This window comes from Rhinolophus sinicus, chromosome 2 (assembly GCF_057876585.1).
Source record: "Rhinolophus sinicus isolate RSI-liver-muscle chromosome 2, RSI-T2T, whole genome shotgun sequence".
NCBI classification, from domain to species: domain Eukaryota; kingdom Metazoa; phylum Chordata; class Mammalia; order Chiroptera; family Rhinolophidae; genus Rhinolophus; species Rhinolophus sinicus.
The window spans coordinates 46,728,355-46,748,526 of NC_142502.1; the positions used below are offsets into that span (position 1 = coordinate 46,728,355).

General features: G+C 37.2%; 1 protein-coding gene across 4 annotated transcripts in view; it reads right to left on the reverse strand.

Moving 5' to 3' along the window:
- AFG1L (AFG1 like ATPase) overlaps positions 1-20,172 on the reverse strand; it is a 198,507-nt gene that overhangs the window by 26,096 nt on the left and 152,239 nt on the right. For all 4 annotated transcript variants that reach the window (XR_016020209.1, XM_074333372.2, XM_019735074.3 and 1 more), the window contains exon 11: positions 2,469-2,609. Coding sequence is in view for 3 of the 4 variants with exons in the window: in XM_074333372.2 (XP_074189473.2) it covers positions 2,469-2,609 (141 nt within the window). In the remaining variant the exon portion in view is untranslated. The remainder of the gene's footprint in view (positions 1-2,468; positions 2,610-20,172) is intronic.

Sequence of the window (20,172 nt, forward strand, 5' to 3'; positions counted from 1 at the left end):
CACTGTAAAGAGGTTGCCATTTTGCTGGATCGGTGGACTTCTAAGTTCAGTGCATTGCTACTCTAATTACACCCTGAGTTTCTAGAATGTACATTTATATCAGCATCATGCCAAAACATTCTTCAAAAAGACTAAGTTTTACATTAATATTTCTCGATTACACAAGTGTTTGAGTGTGTATATGGGATCATATATTGGAAAGAGCTTTTATATTTTTATAAATTTTACATCCACTAGTAATACAAAACCTACTCTTCTTGATAGTTAAAGAGTCCTGAATTTGTTTCCAGGATTCACAGTTATCCTTTTAAAATCATTATTTAAATAAATATGCCAATATTTTAAAATAATGTATTGACATTTGGGACTAGCTTTTCCATTTCCTAATGGCCTTCTACCTCCTCTTATAAATCTTTTTAATCACAAATGACACTTTTTTCATTATTTAATTGGAAATACCATAATTTCACAAATTTCCACGAATATATTTTAGAATAATGTCTGCTTAATGCTCCCAATTTCTGAAATAAGATAATTTCGACTCCTCTTTTAAAAAAGAGTTTAAACTCTAAATGTGAGATTTAGTTAAAGCAAATGTTAGGAGAGTGGTTCTGGTATTCCATCACATTGCTAGAAAAAATTTTTTTCTCTGTAATTAAGAAGCGAAACAGTGGGGGTGAGATAGGATTGGGGGTGGGGACGATAAGCTTTCTTCAAGGTATTCCTAGCTGAAAAAAAAAAAAGTTTATCAATCCTGCTTTCTAAGAACCCCTTACCAATGTCCCTCTGTCACTTTGTTCTTGAAGCATTAGCCCTTTGAAAACAGAGTGCCACCTCCAGGCTCACTCGCTTTATTCCGGACCCCATGTGACTATTTTGAAGCAGAGTCTCTGGATGAGTAGCCCAGCAGACACGGGGTAGGACTTGATTCCCAAGCTATGGTTCTGCCCTGACTCCCCTGACTCCTTGATCACATGCATGTGGACCCTAGGGGGGTGCACAGCAGATTTCGAGGTCACTCACTAAGGGAGGCTCCCCTTCATGCTCAGGCCAATCGCAGGGCCTCTGCTACGAACTCCCCACCCTGGTGACCCCTTTCACCCTGCACTGGAGTTCAGCCATCACTTCTCAGCATTTTAAGAAGCACTTGAAGAGCCTGTGAACATGCAGGTTCCAGCTCCTCATTTGTCAGATGGGTGGGCTGTGGAATCCAGATCTTAAGGAGCCCAGATGGTTCTGACACGGGTGGTCCTCAGCAGGACTTCCCCATGTCCACGCCCATCCCAGCCCACCAAGGTAAGTCTGCTCTGCGTTACTATACTCCTTTCTCTCTTTGCAAGAGATTGTCCCTCAGTGGTGACTTTACATTTAGTTCTGTGGACATTTAATTAGTTTCTCTGACAATAGCAGGTAGGCACTACTTCTGGCTTTGCTTGTCACTGATTGTCTAGCGTTTAGCACTGTGGTTGGCATGATAAAGTTGTTGAATGAATAAATAAATGGAACATAAAAGTCTCACCTCTCCCTCCTAGCAGATTTTGGTACTTTCCCCCTCCTTCTAAAGTCCCTTCAGTTTTAGAATCACTGTTAGATCTATTTCTGTATAGGAATAGGTAGAAAACTTGTATCTGACAGTAAAATATTTCAATTAACTCTAATTTGAATTTGCACTTACACTGTTACCATAACTCTGTATTTACAGATATGTACTAATAGTGGCTAACCTCCATTGAAAGTTCACAATATGCCACAAGATGTTCTAAGTGCTTTACGTGCTCATGTAATCCTCACAACAAGTGTATGTTCCCCCTTTGTCTACAGGAGGCCAGTGAATCTCCAGCGGTTAAGCTGGTCCTCCAGGTACACAGCCTTAACCACTAGGCTGTACTGCCTCTGATGAATGGACAATGGCTCGGCAATTCACGCTAAAGCACACAGATAAAAACAACAACAACAAGACGGGAAGATGCTACTTTCCGGGGTTTCTGGGTCATAGGGAGAGAGAGCTCCAATACTGAGGGTCCTGTAGTCATTCATTCATTCATGATTTTACCAGTCCAATCATTTATTCATGCAACAAATATTCATTGAGCACTCAGTCTAGGTAAGGCATTGTGCTGTACGTCATCATAGAAAAAGCACATGATATGTCTAGTTGAATGACAGAATCATTAATATAGCAGAGTGTCTTATGAAGGGAGTTTTACTTCCTACTGTCACTACTACGAGTACTGCTACTAGTGGTACTTACACAGCACTCAGCTTGTACCAAGACATGGTTTTTAAATGCTTTACATGGATTGGCTAATTTTGTCCTCACAATTCTCTGAAGTAAAAAATATCCCGATTTACAAAGGAGGAAACTGAGGAACAGAAGTGAACTAAGTGGTAGACCAGCACTCCAGCCCAGGCAATCTGGCTCCACAGTCTGAAACGTTCAATTTTGAGACAATGCACTATATCCTTACCTTGAAATCATAAAAGTTATCAATGAGAGTGATGAATCTTCGAGCTTCGGTTCTTTTTGTCAGTGTAAATTGTGGAATGTTTCGCAAGAACACTGTATCAAAATTCTTTGATAACTCCAAGTAGTCACTGGCTCCAAGGGGCTATAATTAAATGAAATGAAGGACAGAAAATTAAAATAAGCCAATTCTGGTTGCTCTTGGATTAGTTTCATTTGAAAACACTTCTTTTTCTTGTCATGGTGTGACCCAGGTGGTAGCTTTGGGGTAACTTGACCAAATGGGGCAGTGTTTTCAGACGAGGTTAAGATGGTGTATACTATATTATAACAAGAATGTAAAAAGGGGCCAGAAAAGAATCCGAAAGTGTGCTGGGGAGTGAAAGAATAGCTCTAGCCACCTCAGTTGGTATCTTGTAGGCCACTCTTCTAAATCCGGTCTTCGTCTTTTTATTTATCTGACATAACTTTAACCCTCTCCTAACAAATCCTTCCTAGGACTCAGCTGCAAACCAGCACTGCTGTTAAATGGAGGCATCTTACAATGACATGCTGACTATTATTATGTCACCATTCTGAAATAAAGACTATGCTTCAGTATGAAACTCAGAAAGTATTTTTCACGTAATTTGAGGTATAATTATTCAAGTACCTCAATGTAGTAATGTAGTAAATATCGCTAACCTCTACAGGAGATACAGGGGTGGGGGGCAGTAAATGACCCTAAGTAGACTGAGACCTCATGCATAATTTGGGGAAGCATGCTACCCCTTTATTTGAGGGGTGTAGGGCACTCAAGGTCTACAAAAATAGTCACAAAGGTGTACCTACAGACATAAAAGCGTTTGTTCCTGAAACATGAATTGAACTCACAAAAATGATGAAAACTATCTGCAAACATGTTCTTTGGGGTCAGGAATATTCCCAGGAAACATTACCTCTCCTCATGGTAAGTTATGTGTGGACAATTGTATCTGTGAGCAACAACCACGAGCAGGGCTCAGGAGAGCATTTCTGGCCCTGCCAGAGTGTAGAGACCAGAGACTGAGCAGGCCAGGTTCTACTCTGAGGTCCCTCTGAAATCTCTGGGATCACTGTGACCCATCCCTGGGACACAGGCGCTGAGCCTCCTCAATTTCTGGCAGAATCCATCAACACTCCTCCCTGTTCAAAAATGTCTCCCTCCTGGGTGAAAAAAGTGAAGGAATTAAGAAGTATAAAATGAAAGTTACGAAATAGTCATGGGGATATAAAGTAAAGCATAGGGAATATAGTCAATGATATGGTAATAGCTATGTATAGTGCCAGGTGGGCACTAGACTAATTGGGAGTATCACTGCATAAATTATATAATTGTCTAAACACTATGCTGTACACCTGAAACTAACATAAAATAATACCAAATGTCAACTGTAACTGAAAAAAATAAATAATTTAAAAAAATGTCTCCCTCACTTGGGGAGTCATTTCCATTAAAACTTCTTTCAAAAATGTAGGCATGGCTATTTTCCGGGGAGAACTGGGGAGTTGTGAGGATGGGGAGAGTCATTTCCACCTTGGAGCCCATTAATTTCCTACCACGATCCTAACAACCAGCTGAATCAGTTACACTCAGGAAAGACTTCTCATGGTGATGTGGGAATAAGAGTAAACATGAGTTAAGCTCTGGAGAAGTGGTCCTTTCAAGAGAGACCATTTCTTAGGAGGAGGCAACAATTTGGAGACCTAGGGCAAAGGGTCACAAAACCAGAGAGAGAGAGAGAACAAAGAATGATCTGACTCCTTTGGAAGTCTACCTAGAGATGTCCCTTCCCCATCTCCTCTCACCAACCAGATAGCACACGGGGGAAGAAGGAGATCACCCTTGCCTTTCCATTTCCCTCCCTGGCGAGAGAGCTTTCACCACCAGATCCAGGGCCCGACCTTCGCTGAGACACCCTCGCTCACCTCAGCCACATGGCAGCCACATGAGAGATTTGTCTGTCTGTTTGGTTGGTTGGTTGGTTTAACCTTGAATCTCTTACAAAGGAAACTTCTCAAGCCTGATATGGACCAGAAGTATGTGTAACACAGTAGCTAGGAGCAAGGACTCTAGACTGCCTGGGTTTGAATCCTCAGTCTGTTACTTATTAACTGTGTGCCTCTGGCAAATTATGTAATCTTTCTGTTCCTTAGTTTTCCAGTCTGTAAAATGGGAATTTGACTCCTATCTCATAGGACTGTGAGGATTAAATGAAATTATACATGTAAAAAGCATTTAGCACAGTGCCAGGGGCATACATTAATAATCAAACCATTTTGACGGCTTTTAATTTTTACTATTTTGAGCTTAAATGATTAGGCTCGTACAAATGAGTTCAGGATGTAAAGAAGTGTATTTTTAATAGGACCAGTTCGTTTTGCTGCACCACCAACTACATCCAAAACCCTACATAGCCTTTGTGCTTTCCCTTGTCTCATAGTCACAACAAGGACCAGATGCGAGGGTGGAATCGCCATGTAAAGAAAACAATTCCCAACCGGAGAAAGGGGAAGGCAAGGTATAGTATCTTCAGACAAAATGGACAACTCATCCAGTAAGACTTTCATACTCTGAGGGTGAGTCACACTACTTTTTTGAGATCAGTTAGAATTTAGTCTCATCTTTTATAAATAACAAAGTATATGTAAAAAAATGTAAAACCTCATCTGAGGCATGTAGTTATGTATAATTAAGCTCACTCTTTATGCGTGGATGTGATTTCTATCAGTATAACTACATGCCCAAGGAAAATCATTATCAGAAGTGCACAGAAGTGCCGGGGGCAACTGAAAATCAGAATTTCGCCCACTCAGCTATTTTTACAAATTATATACCTTTGTCAGGAGGTTCTGCATTTGCCATTATATTAGCAAATATCCTTTTCCTTCACATTCCTAAAACAATTATGTGCTCATTCATATAAAGAAAACTAAGCTTAATATAGTTATCTATCTCCTTTAAAAATAATAGCCATTGGGGGTGGCCGGTTAGCTCAGTTGGTTAGAGCGCGGTGCTCTTAACAACAAGGTTGCCGGTTTGATCCCCACATGGGCCACTGTGAGCTGCGTCTTCCACAACTAGATTGAAACAACTACTTGACTGGGAGCTGATGGATCCTGGAAAAACACACTTAAATAAATAAAAATTTAAAAAAGAAAAATAATAGCCATTCGGGAGAACAGGGAGGTGCTCTTAATGGATATAGAGCTTGGGATGATGAACAAGTTCTGCAGCTGGATAGTCACGGCTGGTTGCACAACAAGGGAATGTACTTAACGCCACTGAACTGTACACTTAAAAATTATTAAAATGGGAAATTTTATGTTATGTATTATTTTACCACAATAAAAAAGATAGTCCTTAAAACAAGGAAAAGTTATTAGTTGCCAAAGAAATCCCAATGTAGTGCATGGAGAGAGAGAGAGCAATATTATTTATTTCTTTAAAAACATGAGAAAGAAAAATAAAATGTATTAATTGAGGAAGGAAGTTTCTTCCCAAAAGAAATCAACTCCACTAAGATTAATTCAAAAAATATATTTTTTAATTTTAATAAACATTTAAAGAGTATGTTTTCTTATACTGGCGTCAATGTTCAAGTGTCCAAGAAGTGACAAACTCTCAGAACTGAATTTGGTGACAGATGGGGATTTCTTATTAATCAGAAACACCATTTTTCATTAATTAAGTACGTTAAACAGTTGTGGGCAAAAATACAGTAGAGGCTTTGGTCTGTCACTTCTGGTTATGTGACCTTGAGCAAGTCTCTCTAACTTCCGTTTCCCCCATCACAGGACCTGTCTCACAGATTTGTCACAAGGATTCAATGTATCGACTGCATGTAAAATCTTACAACTGTGGCTGCCACATAGTAAGTGCTCAGAATGTTAGTTGTTAATTTACAGAATTCATGTGAGAAGTAAATGAAATGGTAAGTGCATAGTATATTATTTGGCATACAACAGACAATAAACAGTAGCTATTCTTTTATTAACTATTAAATAACCTTTTCCTCAGGTCATGAAGCCAAGCAGGCTAAGTAAGAAAACAGTTCAACCGATTCCAGTCTGCCTCTGTCTTGCCGCTCAGGAGGTAAAAGCCTCTCTCTCTGGTCCTTCCTGCTGTCTGTGGTCCACCAAAATACCTGCCCTCCTGGCGCCTTAGACCTCCATGAGGTAGTATACAGACGACAAAAATGGCTTCCGCCTCAGGCCTTCTCTCTCCCACACGTCTGGTAATGGTAATACCATTAGTACCACTTGCAGGGGAAAGCTCCCGGCCCCTAACCCAGTACATGACACAGAGAAAGTGCTTAATATTTAATGAATTACTGAGTGAATGTATGAATAAAACACAACACAGCCTGGAGAGCAGGTCTCTTCCTTCTTTTAAACCCATTGATCTTGAAAATAATTAAAACACTTACAAAAAAAAAAATCCCACTTTTTCTTCGTTAGTCAAATTCCCCACTCGCAAGGCAAGCCTTTGTTGCATATCCTAGTGTGTATGTGTGTGTGTGTATCAGGGGTGCCAAAAAATGTATACACATGACTTGTATTCATCTTTTGTTATTGGTATATATTAGTATAATTTTAATACAGTTTTTTCCTTTCTTAAAATGTGTATACATTTTTTGGATATATATATGTATATATATGAAGAAGTCTAAAAAGATGTAGACCAAAATGTTAGCAGCAGTTACCTTTGGGTGGTAGACTAAACGATGACTTTTGTTTCTTTGTTATACTTTTTGGATTCCCCCCCCCCCCCCCCCCCAGTGAACTTACATTACTTTTAAAGAGTGAAAAAATAATGCTTTTTTTTGGAGGTCATTTTTATAATGGGCATCTTATCATTTATGGCGCATCTGTGTGAGATCATAATACGAATTTTAACATGGACATTTTTTTTCCTCTTAAGTTTTTTAATTCTATAGAAGTAGAATTTTTAAAGGGAGATTTAAAAATGAAATAAAATGTAAGCTGAACATATATTTTCTCCTTTAAAAGAAGAAATGATTTGAAATTTGGGATTAAATCTGACTTCACTCTATTGCAGCACAGACTGGCCTTCCAGAGGAGGAGGGAACATGAGGAGAGCCGGGTGGGTGTCTAAACTGAGAAAGCATCCTAGGCCAGCCTATAGCCAGCTGGCTCACCAAAACAGATGAGAGAGCCCAACCAAGATCAGCAAAGCTGGGCGCAGATGCATAAGTGGGCAAAAAAAAGATCAAAAGAACTTCCCAGCTGACCTGTAAATGAAAACAATAATAAATGCTTGTATTTTTCCTTTGGCATGTGAAGTAAGAGTTAATTAAATGCTTATTATTTTAAAGACACTGAATCTGGGGAGTGATTTGTTATGCAGCAATAACTAACACACTATACTTGCTACAGAGAGATTTACTACAGAAAGCTCATATTTTAGAAGTCATTAGGAAGTCCAGCACATGTAGAAAAATACGATCTAGCTTTTATAGCAAGATATCGATTTTATATAATTGACAAATATATGTAAATGCATATATTGTCATTTATTTTATGTTTACTTTTGTAATCAATTTTGGAATTTTTATGGTGTAGTATAAACCTTATTTCCAAAAATAAAACTTATGGTTTATTGTATATAAGCACTAGAAGAACAAAAAGCCAGAAAATTATATGCCTTGCTTACAGAATGCAAGAAGACATGGACCCAACTGAATAAAGCAGAAAGCTATAGGGAGAGAGCAAGTTGACATGAAAAAGAAAATGACAGACAAGGATTGACTGCAGCAAAACTAAAATTATAAGAGCATTCCAACAAAAAATAGATATAAATTTTAATAGACAATTCATGGAACAAAAAACATGTAAGAACATATAAGAGGCTAATAAACAAAATATAATCAAGGTCAGTAGTAACCAAAGAAAGACAAAATAAAAATGATATATCATTTTTTATATAGCAATTTTGCAAAGAAAAATAAACTATACTATTCAATGCTGGCAAGCATGTAATGAGACATCCCTTGCTGCTGGAAGAGTAAATTAGTTCAGTTGTTCCAGGAAAAAATGTGTTGGATTGTATTAAGAGCCCTAAAAGTAGTCATAAACTTGACCCAATCATTCCACTTCTAGAAATCAATCTGTAGGATATGACCAGAAATTCAACCAAAGGCTATATACAAGTCCTTTTTATAATTAAGTGAACCAAGTAGCAACTTTAAAACATAACAGAGGAAAGGTTCAATAAACCATGGCACATTAATATAATGGAATAATATGTTGCCAACAAATAATGATGTTTATGAAATATTTTTATGATATGGAAACATGCTTATGTTAGAAAGCATAATGCAAAATTATAATTGTATTAAGGTATCTGTTTTGCTCAAAATATATATGCAGGAAAAAGGTTAAGTAAATATATAAAAAATGCTAACAACTATTATCTCTAAATGGTCTGAATGATAGACTTAGAGGTATTGTTATATCGTCTTATTTCTTAGATTTTTCTATGCTTTCTGACGGGGGAGAAACAAAACATATTGACAAAAAGGGAAAAACAGAATGATGTTGTAGGGAAACAATGTTGCAAATGTTTACTGATTCCAAACAAAGTATGAGTATACTCTGTGTTTGGTCTTCCACTATTTATCCCCTGCCCCTTCCCTAATAATAATGAGGAGAGAATGAGTAAAATATTCAACATACGAGGTCTGACAATTAAGTTTATAAACTTGTTGCAATGATGTTGTTAACAGAGGGATTATTCATTATGAATTTATACCAATTGGACAAACAGTTAACCAAGTTTACTATTTGGAAGTGCTGAAAAAGGCTGTGTGAGAAAGTTAGACAACCTGAACTTCTTGCCAACAATGCATGGCTCTTGCATCACGACAATGCACCAGCTCACATGGCACTCACTGTCTGTGAGGGAGTTTTTAGCCAGTAAACAAGTAACTGTATTGGAACAACCTCCCTACTACCTGATCTGGCCCCCAATGACTTCTCTGGGGAAGATAAAGGAAATATTGAGAAGAAGACATTTTGATGACATTCAGGACATCAAGGGTAATGTGACGACAGCACGGATGGCAATTCCAGAAAAAGAGTTCCAAAATTGCTTTGAAGGATGGACTAGGTGCTGGCGTCACTGCATAGCTTCCCAAGGAGAGCACTTTGAAGGGGACGATAGTGATATTCAGCAATGAGGTATGCAGCACTCTTTCTAGGATGAGTTCACGAACTTAGTTGTCCGACCTCATATACTCAATAGCTTGAGAAGTCACAGTTCTATTTAAATTTGCAGTTGTCACCCTCACTCCAGTGTATAAGACTGAGGCCCAGAGGGTCAGTGCTATCTTATTCACGTCTGTGTCCCTACCGCCAAGCACCTAGCACAGACCAGGGAACAGAGTCTTACATAACACAAGACTGGTGAATAAATTAATACACTATCACCAAGTCTTCTTTAAAAATCAACTGTAACTACTGAATACTTAATAAATACAAGGTATTGTGCTAAATCGTACAAGAACTTTGCAAAACACGAAGAAGACACATTTCTCCACTCTTTTGACCTCACTAAAATACCACCCAATTGCATGCACATGCTATCTATGGCAGTTGCAAACATTTATACTTTTGTTTTGCATTGGTCGACCCTCCTATGTAAGTAAAAGATAGCATAAGACACTTTTTGAAACCACAATTAGTATTGTAAATTCATGCATTGTGTCCTATGAATAATTGAAGCATGTGATTATCTGAGTACTAAATGGCACTTCAGTTAGTAGCGTCCTTAAGTATCTTATTCTAGCCCAAAATTCAAGTAGCATTATCTAATGCAGATTCTTCTTATGATAGATAATGATGACATTCCCCATCTTCCTACCTGAGCAATTAAAAAGTTTAATAGTCTTTGATGTGGCTGGTTATCTGAATAATTTTCCAAACAGGAACAAGTAAAATCCACTTATTCGATGGTTTGCGCATTCTCGACTATTGTTTGAAACTCTTTGTTGCTGTGGAAACCTGATGAAAACTTAAAGAACTTTAAATCTCTAATGAGTTTGCAAAGAGCATTTGTTTTCCTTAATTACCAAGAGTATACAGCTGGATTATACGTAGCACAGTTTCTCTAACAAACTTTAGGAATAAAGAGCTTGCCTGCTGTCTTCTTTCTCCTGTAGGAGAAACGACACAGCTGTCTGCTTCAGTTTGACCCTGGTGTCATGAGTGGGGATCTTCTCAGTGCCACACCAGTGTGAAATGCATGAGCATTACCACCAGGCTGCCTTCTGCCCTGCGATGAGCGGTTGATCCACTTCAGCACACACGAATGAGCTGTCAGCTTGAATGTCTTTTTTCTCTGCCTGGCTAGCGCTTGTTCTGCCACCATTATTTCAGCTCAAGTAGCATGATTATTATCTCAAGCGCTGTCTAGATTATACAGTCGTAAGGGTTACTCTTTATCTGTATAGACTCCTCTTTATGAATTCCTTGCAGTGATACCCTGATAGCTCCACATTAAACAAGTATGTGTGGCATCTTGCTTTCTTTACACAGAAATGACAATACCTCCTATCTTAGAGAGAAGTACCTTTTAAGAGAAAAAAGAAATGCTTGAATGGAATTAGGATGAATGTGTCTTTTTCAAAACAAACTAAAAACATATCAGTTGATGTTACAACAACTTCATGTGCACCAAATTAAAGATAATAATTAGAAAAAACAGAGCACTGAAATGTGTATATTTGTAAATACCTTCCCAAGATTGGTCATATGGCACCTTAATATGAGAAATCTCATTAATATGAAGTCTATAACACCCAGATGGGAAATACCTCACCATTCTAGAAGATACGACCACATCTCACCATTCTACATCAGAAGGTGTTCTTTGGTGTGCTGAGGAAAAGTTTTACCTATCTACTCTCAAAGGGAGGAGGCTAGTTCTACCCAAATCTACCAGATCTTTACTAAACTCTCTATCCCCTCTGTGGCCACATAATAATGGTTAATATAGTACTCTTCTGGGGAGTGTCATTTTTATTCTAACAGTGAGTTTGCAGAAAAAAATGACTCAACAAAAAAAATCAACATGGCAAACCAGAGGCAATTGCACCCTTTCCCCATCCCCACTCGACCAACTTTATGTGTGTAATAGATCTACAAATTCTACAGACATCTAATTCTGGAGATCCTGGAACTGGCAACCATCACAAAACACAAGCCACATCAAACCAGATCTATTGAGTGCTTACTATGTGAAAAGTATCGTGCTGGGTTTATTCCTAGGAATATTTCCTGTTCATTTGGGGTGTGGAAAACTCCAACAATTGGCATAAAAACATTTGACGTATAGCCTGAAGCATAGAAAACCAAAATGAAAAATGTTGAGGTAGGTTCAAAAAACAACATTAGAAGAATATGAAGTAGGAAATCACTATTTTAGCATCATCACTATTCTTAATAATCATTACCAAATGTTAAGTATCAACATAACTAACTCCAAGGCAATGATAAAAACAGCAAAAGAATCTCCGTGAGATGGTAAAATTCAGTGGAATGGGTTATATTAGCCACCTGAGATTGAGTAAACCAGACTATAATTTGTTAAACAATTAACTGGCATTTTACTAGGATGGGACATCCAATTATTAAATAGACATCTGAGATTTCAGGAGAGTCAAGACTTGTTCCTTTTGGAAGTGGGGTAAACTGGGTTCAACCATACCAACAGAATCAGTAACAGTGAATGAGTTACGAGGAGTGTAGCTCAGAGCCCACCACTCAGCAAGACTCCAAATACTGCTAGAATTAGAAAGTCCTGCCAAGGTACTTTAATTTAGCCGAAGTTTTCAACTTAACTATAGTGTGAGGGACAGTCAGGAAGTAGCCTAGAGTTGATGACAAACAGGACTTCTTTGGTAGTAAGGCTGAGTGAGGAAAATGGGCCTTCAATGGGCACAGATGGCAGTTAACCACGTCCCAGAATCTCTCACCATGAGATTATTCAACCTGGCTAGACCCTCCTACTAGTTCTCACAGGGTCTAAAGTTTCTGAATTAAGGTAGTGAGAGTCTAAGCTTTAGATTTTATAAGAAGCCATGGGGGCCCTTTGGATTGCTAGGTTTTGTTTCTCATGACTCTCTTGATAAAATTTATTTGGCTTCAATCCAATCCTAAGCAAAGCAGGTTCTAGAAAAACGGAAAAACAAGTGAGTTGATCAGTGCAGGATATGAGCATTTAGCCTAATACGTGAACCCACATTCGTCATATCTAGGAATACAGATTGCATGACGCTTTTCAAAAACATGCCTATTACAAGTGTGTGTGTGTGTGTGTGTGTGTGTGTGAACAATTTCATTGGTTAGTTTCTTTAAGGAGTTTTTAGTTGGAAGGTATTTAGTTTAATGTGATCCTCCACTGTTAATTAACCATGTATAATTAACTCTTTAAAATAATAAAGAATAAGGAAATTTTACTTTAGCAGCACAAACAGCTAGTGCTTTGAAATGACTAATCTAGATATTAGCAATCCAACAGATATTGAACAAAAATATTGGCAGGGGAAGAAAAATAGCCCAATTGTTGTTAGAATTATTTAACAAACTCATTTATTAAAATAATGCTATAACAATCCTCTTCTAATTTCGCATTGGAAAGAAGATTTTCTTAGCTAGTTCAAAATGCATAGAGATTTAAACATTATTATTAATGCCTCAGGCATTGTGATATCTGATTGTACAGACCACAGAAAGTAATAAATGCATGTGCCCAAGGCTAAAATGTTCTGTCCTTTTATTTTCTATTTTGAATATAATTATTTTAATAAGAATGTATATGGCCCAATTAATTTAATAAATTTTTAAAAAGAAAAGAAAAAGAATGTATAATGATGAAGTAATTAGTAACAAAATTCTACCCAAATCACTGAAACCAGTAACTGAAGACTAGAAATTGGTCATTAACATGATCCAGCCATCCTGAGTATCCCCTCGGCAGAGGGCAGTATTTGCTACATCTCCGTGGGAGGAAAGCCTTACAAATGTGACTGCTTTGTGATCTATCCAGAAGAAATTTTAAAGAGTACCCACACTGTAAGATGAAGTTCTACACCCTTTGCTACTGTTCCTACATGTGCATATGAAATGAAAAGTCAATCAATTTCCATTTCCTTTGGAATTCAGAGCTAAGAGGCATGAAAAACTGACATTCAGGACACTAAAAAGAAAAGAGAAAATGTCTGTACCAGAGCAAAGAACTGCCTTTAAATTTAAGAATGATGACTTCTGAACATGTTAAAGTCTTACAAGTGCTGAGGTTTTGTTATTTTTGTTTTGCTTTTCCTTGTGAGAGTTCACTGGGGACAAATGGCATCCTCTTAAGAGTTGGGTATTTGAAAAGCCCAACCAGAGCTGGGAAAGAAGAGGATATCAGAGTCCTTATCCTTCCTCCCACTCTTCTGCTTTCCAAATCATGGAAATACTGGGTGAAAATGTTAATTCATATCCTAAAGAAATTAATAAGTGAATCAGAGCAAGGTTGAATACCTCTCTTTGTTTCTAGATAAACAAAGGGCCAAACCCTTCAAACTGAGTAAGACTAACAGAATTCTTCACTCCATCTTCTGGCCAAAAGGACAACCTTGAATTATCTGCTGCCCAACTTTTATTAAAAGATATAGCATTCATGAAAAGATTGAATGTGAGTCTATCCAATCTCTAAACATTTAAAACTATTTCTCTAGATCCAGCCAAATAATGAGGAGAAAAACTTACTTGTAGGCACTTTTTTGACCTCTATAGCATTAGTTCATACCCTGTCATTATGCCCCCAGCTTGTACAATCTGTATAATACAAACGTATATTGGCAGCAGGATTGGTGCTGAGAAAACTGTGTGCTGGCATGCTTTGGAAGTCCTTTCATGAAAGGCTCAAGGGCCAGAAAAATCTTCGCTTCTTCTGAGTAACTGATTGGCTTCTATCATCTAACATACTGAATATCTTTTCCCCTCTTTGGCTGAGAGGAAGCTCAGGATTGATTTAATTGTTGAATTTTAAGAAGTTTGTAGAAGTTTATGACATGGACTGATGTATACTATAATAACTTTTCTTGTCTTTCAAACTTAAGTAGTCTCTATTTTCCATTTGCTCTCCTTTTTTTTTTTTTAAATTAATTCTATTTGTGTGTGGATGTGTGTCTGTATACAGACACATATAAAATACTTCTTAGAATCAAGTAAGGTTATAATAAATACATGTTAAAATTATTTTTCTATTTCTTTTTAAAGCTTATTTGTTATTTAATTTGCTTTTAGTTAAATAGGAGGCAAAAGAGACAGAGAAATAAAATATCAGTTAAGGACTTCAGATACTAAACAGCAGTGCTTCTTTTAATTTTGTTAGCTAACAAGTATGTACTAAGCATTCATCAGTTGCATAGTACTAAATGTAGAGACTAGAATTCTTAGAATAGGTGAATTTTCAAAGGAGAAGGAATTTGCCCAATGTAGGGAAGTAGAAATCTATTTCATGAACAAGGAATTAAATGGAATTTGGTCTGAAGGAAGTAGCCTGAAGCATCATTGGCTTTAATAAAGCAGTGAAGGGGGAGATTAGGAAACGTATTTCAAAGGCTGCAGTGGTTCAGAATGATGTGCATAATTAACAATTTGCATTTGTATTAGAACACAATGGAAATGCAGAAAGTTCAAGAAAAAGATGACAATACCAAAAGGTATGCAATATTATTTACAACAGCCAAGACATAGAAACCTAGTGTCCATTGATGGATGAATGGATAAAGAAGTTGTGTGTATATATATATATATATATATATATATATATATATGTATATATGTATATATATGTATATATATATATATATATACACACACACACACACATGCATGCATATACATGTATGTATACACACATATACATACATATATATATATCAAGGGTGCGAAGAAATGGACACAAATGGACACTTTGGTCCACGTTGCTCAAGCAGTAGTTTGCCGTAATGAGAAGTGTCTGGACGCTGATGGTAACCACTTTGAGCACCTCTTGTAACTGCAGAAGTCAAACGTGACTTGTATTCATCTTTTGTTATTGGTATATATTGAGTATTACAATTTTAATACAGTTTTATTTTCTTAAAATGTGTATACATTTTTGGCACCCTCTGTGTGTGTGTGTGTGTGTGTATACACACACACACACTCACACACACACACACACACACGAATAATATTCAGCCATAAAATGAAGGAAGTCCTACCATCTGTGACAACATGGATGGACCTTGGAGGTATTATGCTAAGTGAAATAAGACAGAGAAAGACAAATACTATACGATCTCACTTATATGTGGAATCTAAAAACGAAAAAACACAAAACTCAGAAAAAAAAAAAAAGAGATCAGATTTGTGGTTACCAGAGGCAGGGAGTTGAGGAAAGGGAAATTGGAGGAAGGTAGTCAATATATAATCACTCCCAATCATAAGTACTGGCACGTAATGCGCAACATAATGACGATAGTTAACACTGCCAGGTGACATAAAGAAACATTGTTAAGACAGTGGATCTCAAGGGTTCTCATCACAAGGAGAAATTTTTTTCTTTTTATTGTATCTATACAAGATGATGTAAGTTAACTGAACCTATTGGTGATCATTTCACAATATACGTAAAACAAACCACCATGCCGTTCACCTTAAACCTTATACAGTGATGGATGCCAATTATTTCTCAATAGGACTGGATAAAAGGGGTATGAAAGATAATTTTATATTTCCATGTAAATGTGAATAATAATTTACAGTTTACAGAGTTTTCCATCTACATGAAGGCTGAAAAGCAGAAATGTTAGGTGATTAAGAGCAGCGGCTTGGTTTACACACCTATGAAGTCCTTGTACAAAGTACCATCCAAATCCCAAAATGTTACCAGTCTCGTAAATTGCTTCCATGTTGTAAAATTATTCAGTAAAATGGTGGGAAATTTTCATTATTTTGATGGTACCTTACCTTTGATTCAGCTATACTAGGACCCTGGCTGTCGTTTCCACTCACTCCCATAATAAGGTTTTGCAACTTCACCTGGGCCCCTCATCGCTTCCTTTTTTGATGTCAGTTCAGGTGCTGTCATTGATTCCAAACTAACACATCTGTATAAATGACTGCCAGAGCTACATCTTCAGTCCTGGATTTCCGTCTTCAGTTCTAGATTGCTTGTAAGCCCCCTTCTCCTGCTTCAGGTATTTCTCTTAAGAGTCCTGCCATTCCTCTGGTCATCAAACTGAAAATGTCAGAGCTCTCGATGGCTTGTCTTTGACCTTGAGACCTCTCTACATCTAATTCAATAGATTTCTCTCGTATTCACCTTGTTCTTTCCAATCTATCATGTACACCTGGTTTAGGGGGGACGCTTAGGAGCCGAAATCTAGTCGGTGCTGTTTGCCAAGCCATGCTCCCTGGTGAAGGGCAGAATCCCCCTAGGAAGTCTCACCCTTGTTCCATGTAAAGGCATGATTTGCTCACTTAGCTCCTTGCCCATCTTGAGGAGCAGTTTCATCTAATGCACACAAAGGCTCTATATACGCGTATGGTAGCAGCAGGGCCAATCTCTACATCTTTGCCAGATTATTCAAAACAGATCTGTTAACAAAATAATGACTAGTTTGTTTTATGCTGATAAAGAGTCTAATCCAAATGCTATCACCTGATATACAAGCCCCTTTACACTGACTTCAACCCATCTATCCTGCTTGAGCACACACCACTCTCCTACATATCATCTAAGTTCCAGCCATGACTCTGAAATTTTCTGGAAAGAAAATTCTGGATTTTCAGGCTTTTCTTTCCTTTCAGCACATTAACGATGTTGTTGCACTGTTTTCAAGTCTCTGTTGCTTCTGATGAGAATTTTATAAATCATATTATCGTGACCTTGGCAGCTTTGAAATTTTCTTTATGTTTGGTTTTCACCAGTTTGACTGACGTGCCTAGGAGTGATTTTCTTTGTATCTCCTTGGGGTTTGTTGAGCTTCTAAAAATGGTAGATTTACATCTTTTATTAAATTTGGAAAAATTTTAGTCACTGTTTCTTCAAAATAAAATTTCTGTCCCATTCTTTCTCCTTCCCGCCTGGACCCCAGGCAGACTTTTGATATAGTTTATATCACTTAGCTTTGTTTCTTGTTTTTACTTTAATCAATCTTTCTCTATTTTTCAGATTGCATAATTTATATCGATCTATCTTCAAGTTCACTGATGCTCCTGTCATCTGCTATCTGATATTACAGTACATACAGTGAACTTAAAAATTTTTTAGGTCTAGAATTTTTAACTTTCAATTTTAGAATTTCTGTTTGGTTCTTTTTTTTTTTATATAGCTTTAATTTCTCTGCTGAGATTTCCTATTTGTTTGCACATTATAGTATGTTTTCCTTTATAATCTTGAGGATAGATATAAAAGCTACTTTAAAACCCTTACCTCTAATTCCAACTTTTATGTCATCTCATGATCAGTTTCTGTTGCTTATCTTTTCTGTTTTAAAATGGGTCCGATTTTCCTCTGTCTGCATCAATCTAGTAATTTTGGATTGCATTCTGGATATTGATTTTTTGTTGTTGCTATTTTAGCAGGTAATAATTTGGCTAGAGTCAAACTCCAAACTCTCCTCTGTAATGGGCAAGAACTGAAGTCTCTGTTCAGTTTTTTAGCCTTTGCCATGCACGTGTAGTCCACAGGTTAGGCCAAGATTTGGGCAGAATTTCTATGGAGAATTTTGGGCTCTTCCTCTGTTCTCTCCTTCAATGATTTCTCCTCTTATTTTCCAGCTGCTATGGCCACTCTCCTCTGGTTCCTGAAGGCAGGAACAGCACAGATGTTTTAGATGTCCCATATGAGGCCAACTGTGCTCTGCCCTCAGGCAAAAGAAAAAAGAAAAGAAAACTAGAACAATAAGAAATTCACCAGTGCCAACCCTTTCTTCCAAGTGTTGACTGCATTCCACATTCCCTTTGGTTTTGGTTGCTCAAACGTACCTTCCAGATAGTTGTAGATTTTGTCCAGAGTTATAATTATGATCTATAGGTGGGTTGGTCATATAGGAGCTATTCTGTCATTAATGGAAGTAGAAACCTCCTGAGCCTTCACTTCTCTGAATAAACTCTGTAATTTCCTACCTCTGTGTTTTTCATGAAAACACAAAACCACAGAGGAGGAAGAGATCACAAAGGTTGCCCTCATGATCCCCTATTCTTAGGAATGACAAAACAGCCATCCTTCACACATTTTCTCTTCTAAATTAAGACTGTGTGAGTGTGGAGACTGACTCTTATTCATCTTGGTACCCGCTATAGCACCTAGAACTATGCCAGCTTTCCATTAAGCACTCAGTAAATATCTGTTGAATGACTAGGGAGAAGTGCCATAAAATATGAAAGAGTAGGGTTCTCTCTGTTACCCTACATAAAAGGTAACTTAAACACAGATATAGTATGTTGGTTTATTTAATAAAGTTTCCTTCCTGAAAGAAGGGTATTCCCAAGAGGAGATATTATTTGCTAGAACATGAGGGGGAAAGTTACAAACTTTCCTAGTGCACACTACCCCATTCATCTGCCTAAATCATTACCTTAGGTACCACGTTCCTGTTCAAAACTTAAAATGACTCTGGATCAGGGTAAAAAGTCTGTATTTCTCTGCCTGGTTTTTATGGAGCATCTGAGATTTCCATTCTTATTTCCCATTTCTCTCCAACATGCACTCTGTTCTCATTAGGCAAGTATTTTCTGTTCTTCCTGAAACATGTAGTGCTTGGCTTCAGATCATGGTTGAAATACCTCCACTCTGCTCATCTAAATTCTACTCACCTTTCAAGGTCAAGATCAATTTCTTCCTTAAATCTCATGTCTCCTCAGAATATTCCCAATCTTTACTATCCTTATTTTTAATTCATGATGCGTTCACAATATGTACTTAACTAGTAAGTACAACTCTTTCCAATAGACTATTACAGCTGAAAGGAATGACAGAAATTAGCTGATTATGTCATACATCTTACAGATGAGGTACTTGGACCCAGAGTGGTTAAGTGACCGGCCTAAGGCCACTCAGCTACAAAGTATCTGAATAATGATTGGAATTCATAGCTCTTGACTCAGTTGGGCCTCTTTCTACTCTATTACACTGTCAGCTATTTGGTTCATGTTATTTCCTTTATTAAATTGTAAACTCTTTGAAAATAACTTCTTACGCTTCCTTTATATTCCTTATAACATAGTGGCATACAGATACGGAAGCGTTTAAGAAACAGTTGCTGACCACTTAATGTAACAATATTGGGGAGGATATCTTACATAACATATATTTCTTGTTATGTAATAAAAGAATTAAGTAATATTTGACCCTAAAAATACATGGAAATCTTATAATTTCTTGATGTTATAGCTCATTTCTAGTTTTTTTCTCAAAATCTTTTGCCTGATTCAACATCTGCAAGTTATTTTAAGAAACAAAAGTAGTATATTCTAACAATTCTTAAAACTATTTCCTATAAAATACATCTCAAAGTAATACAGCCAATTGGCTACATCTTATTAAATATTCTAATTAGCAAGATACTAAGTAATTACTAATTATGAGTCAACTGACCTAATCTAAGGGAAAGGTACAATGA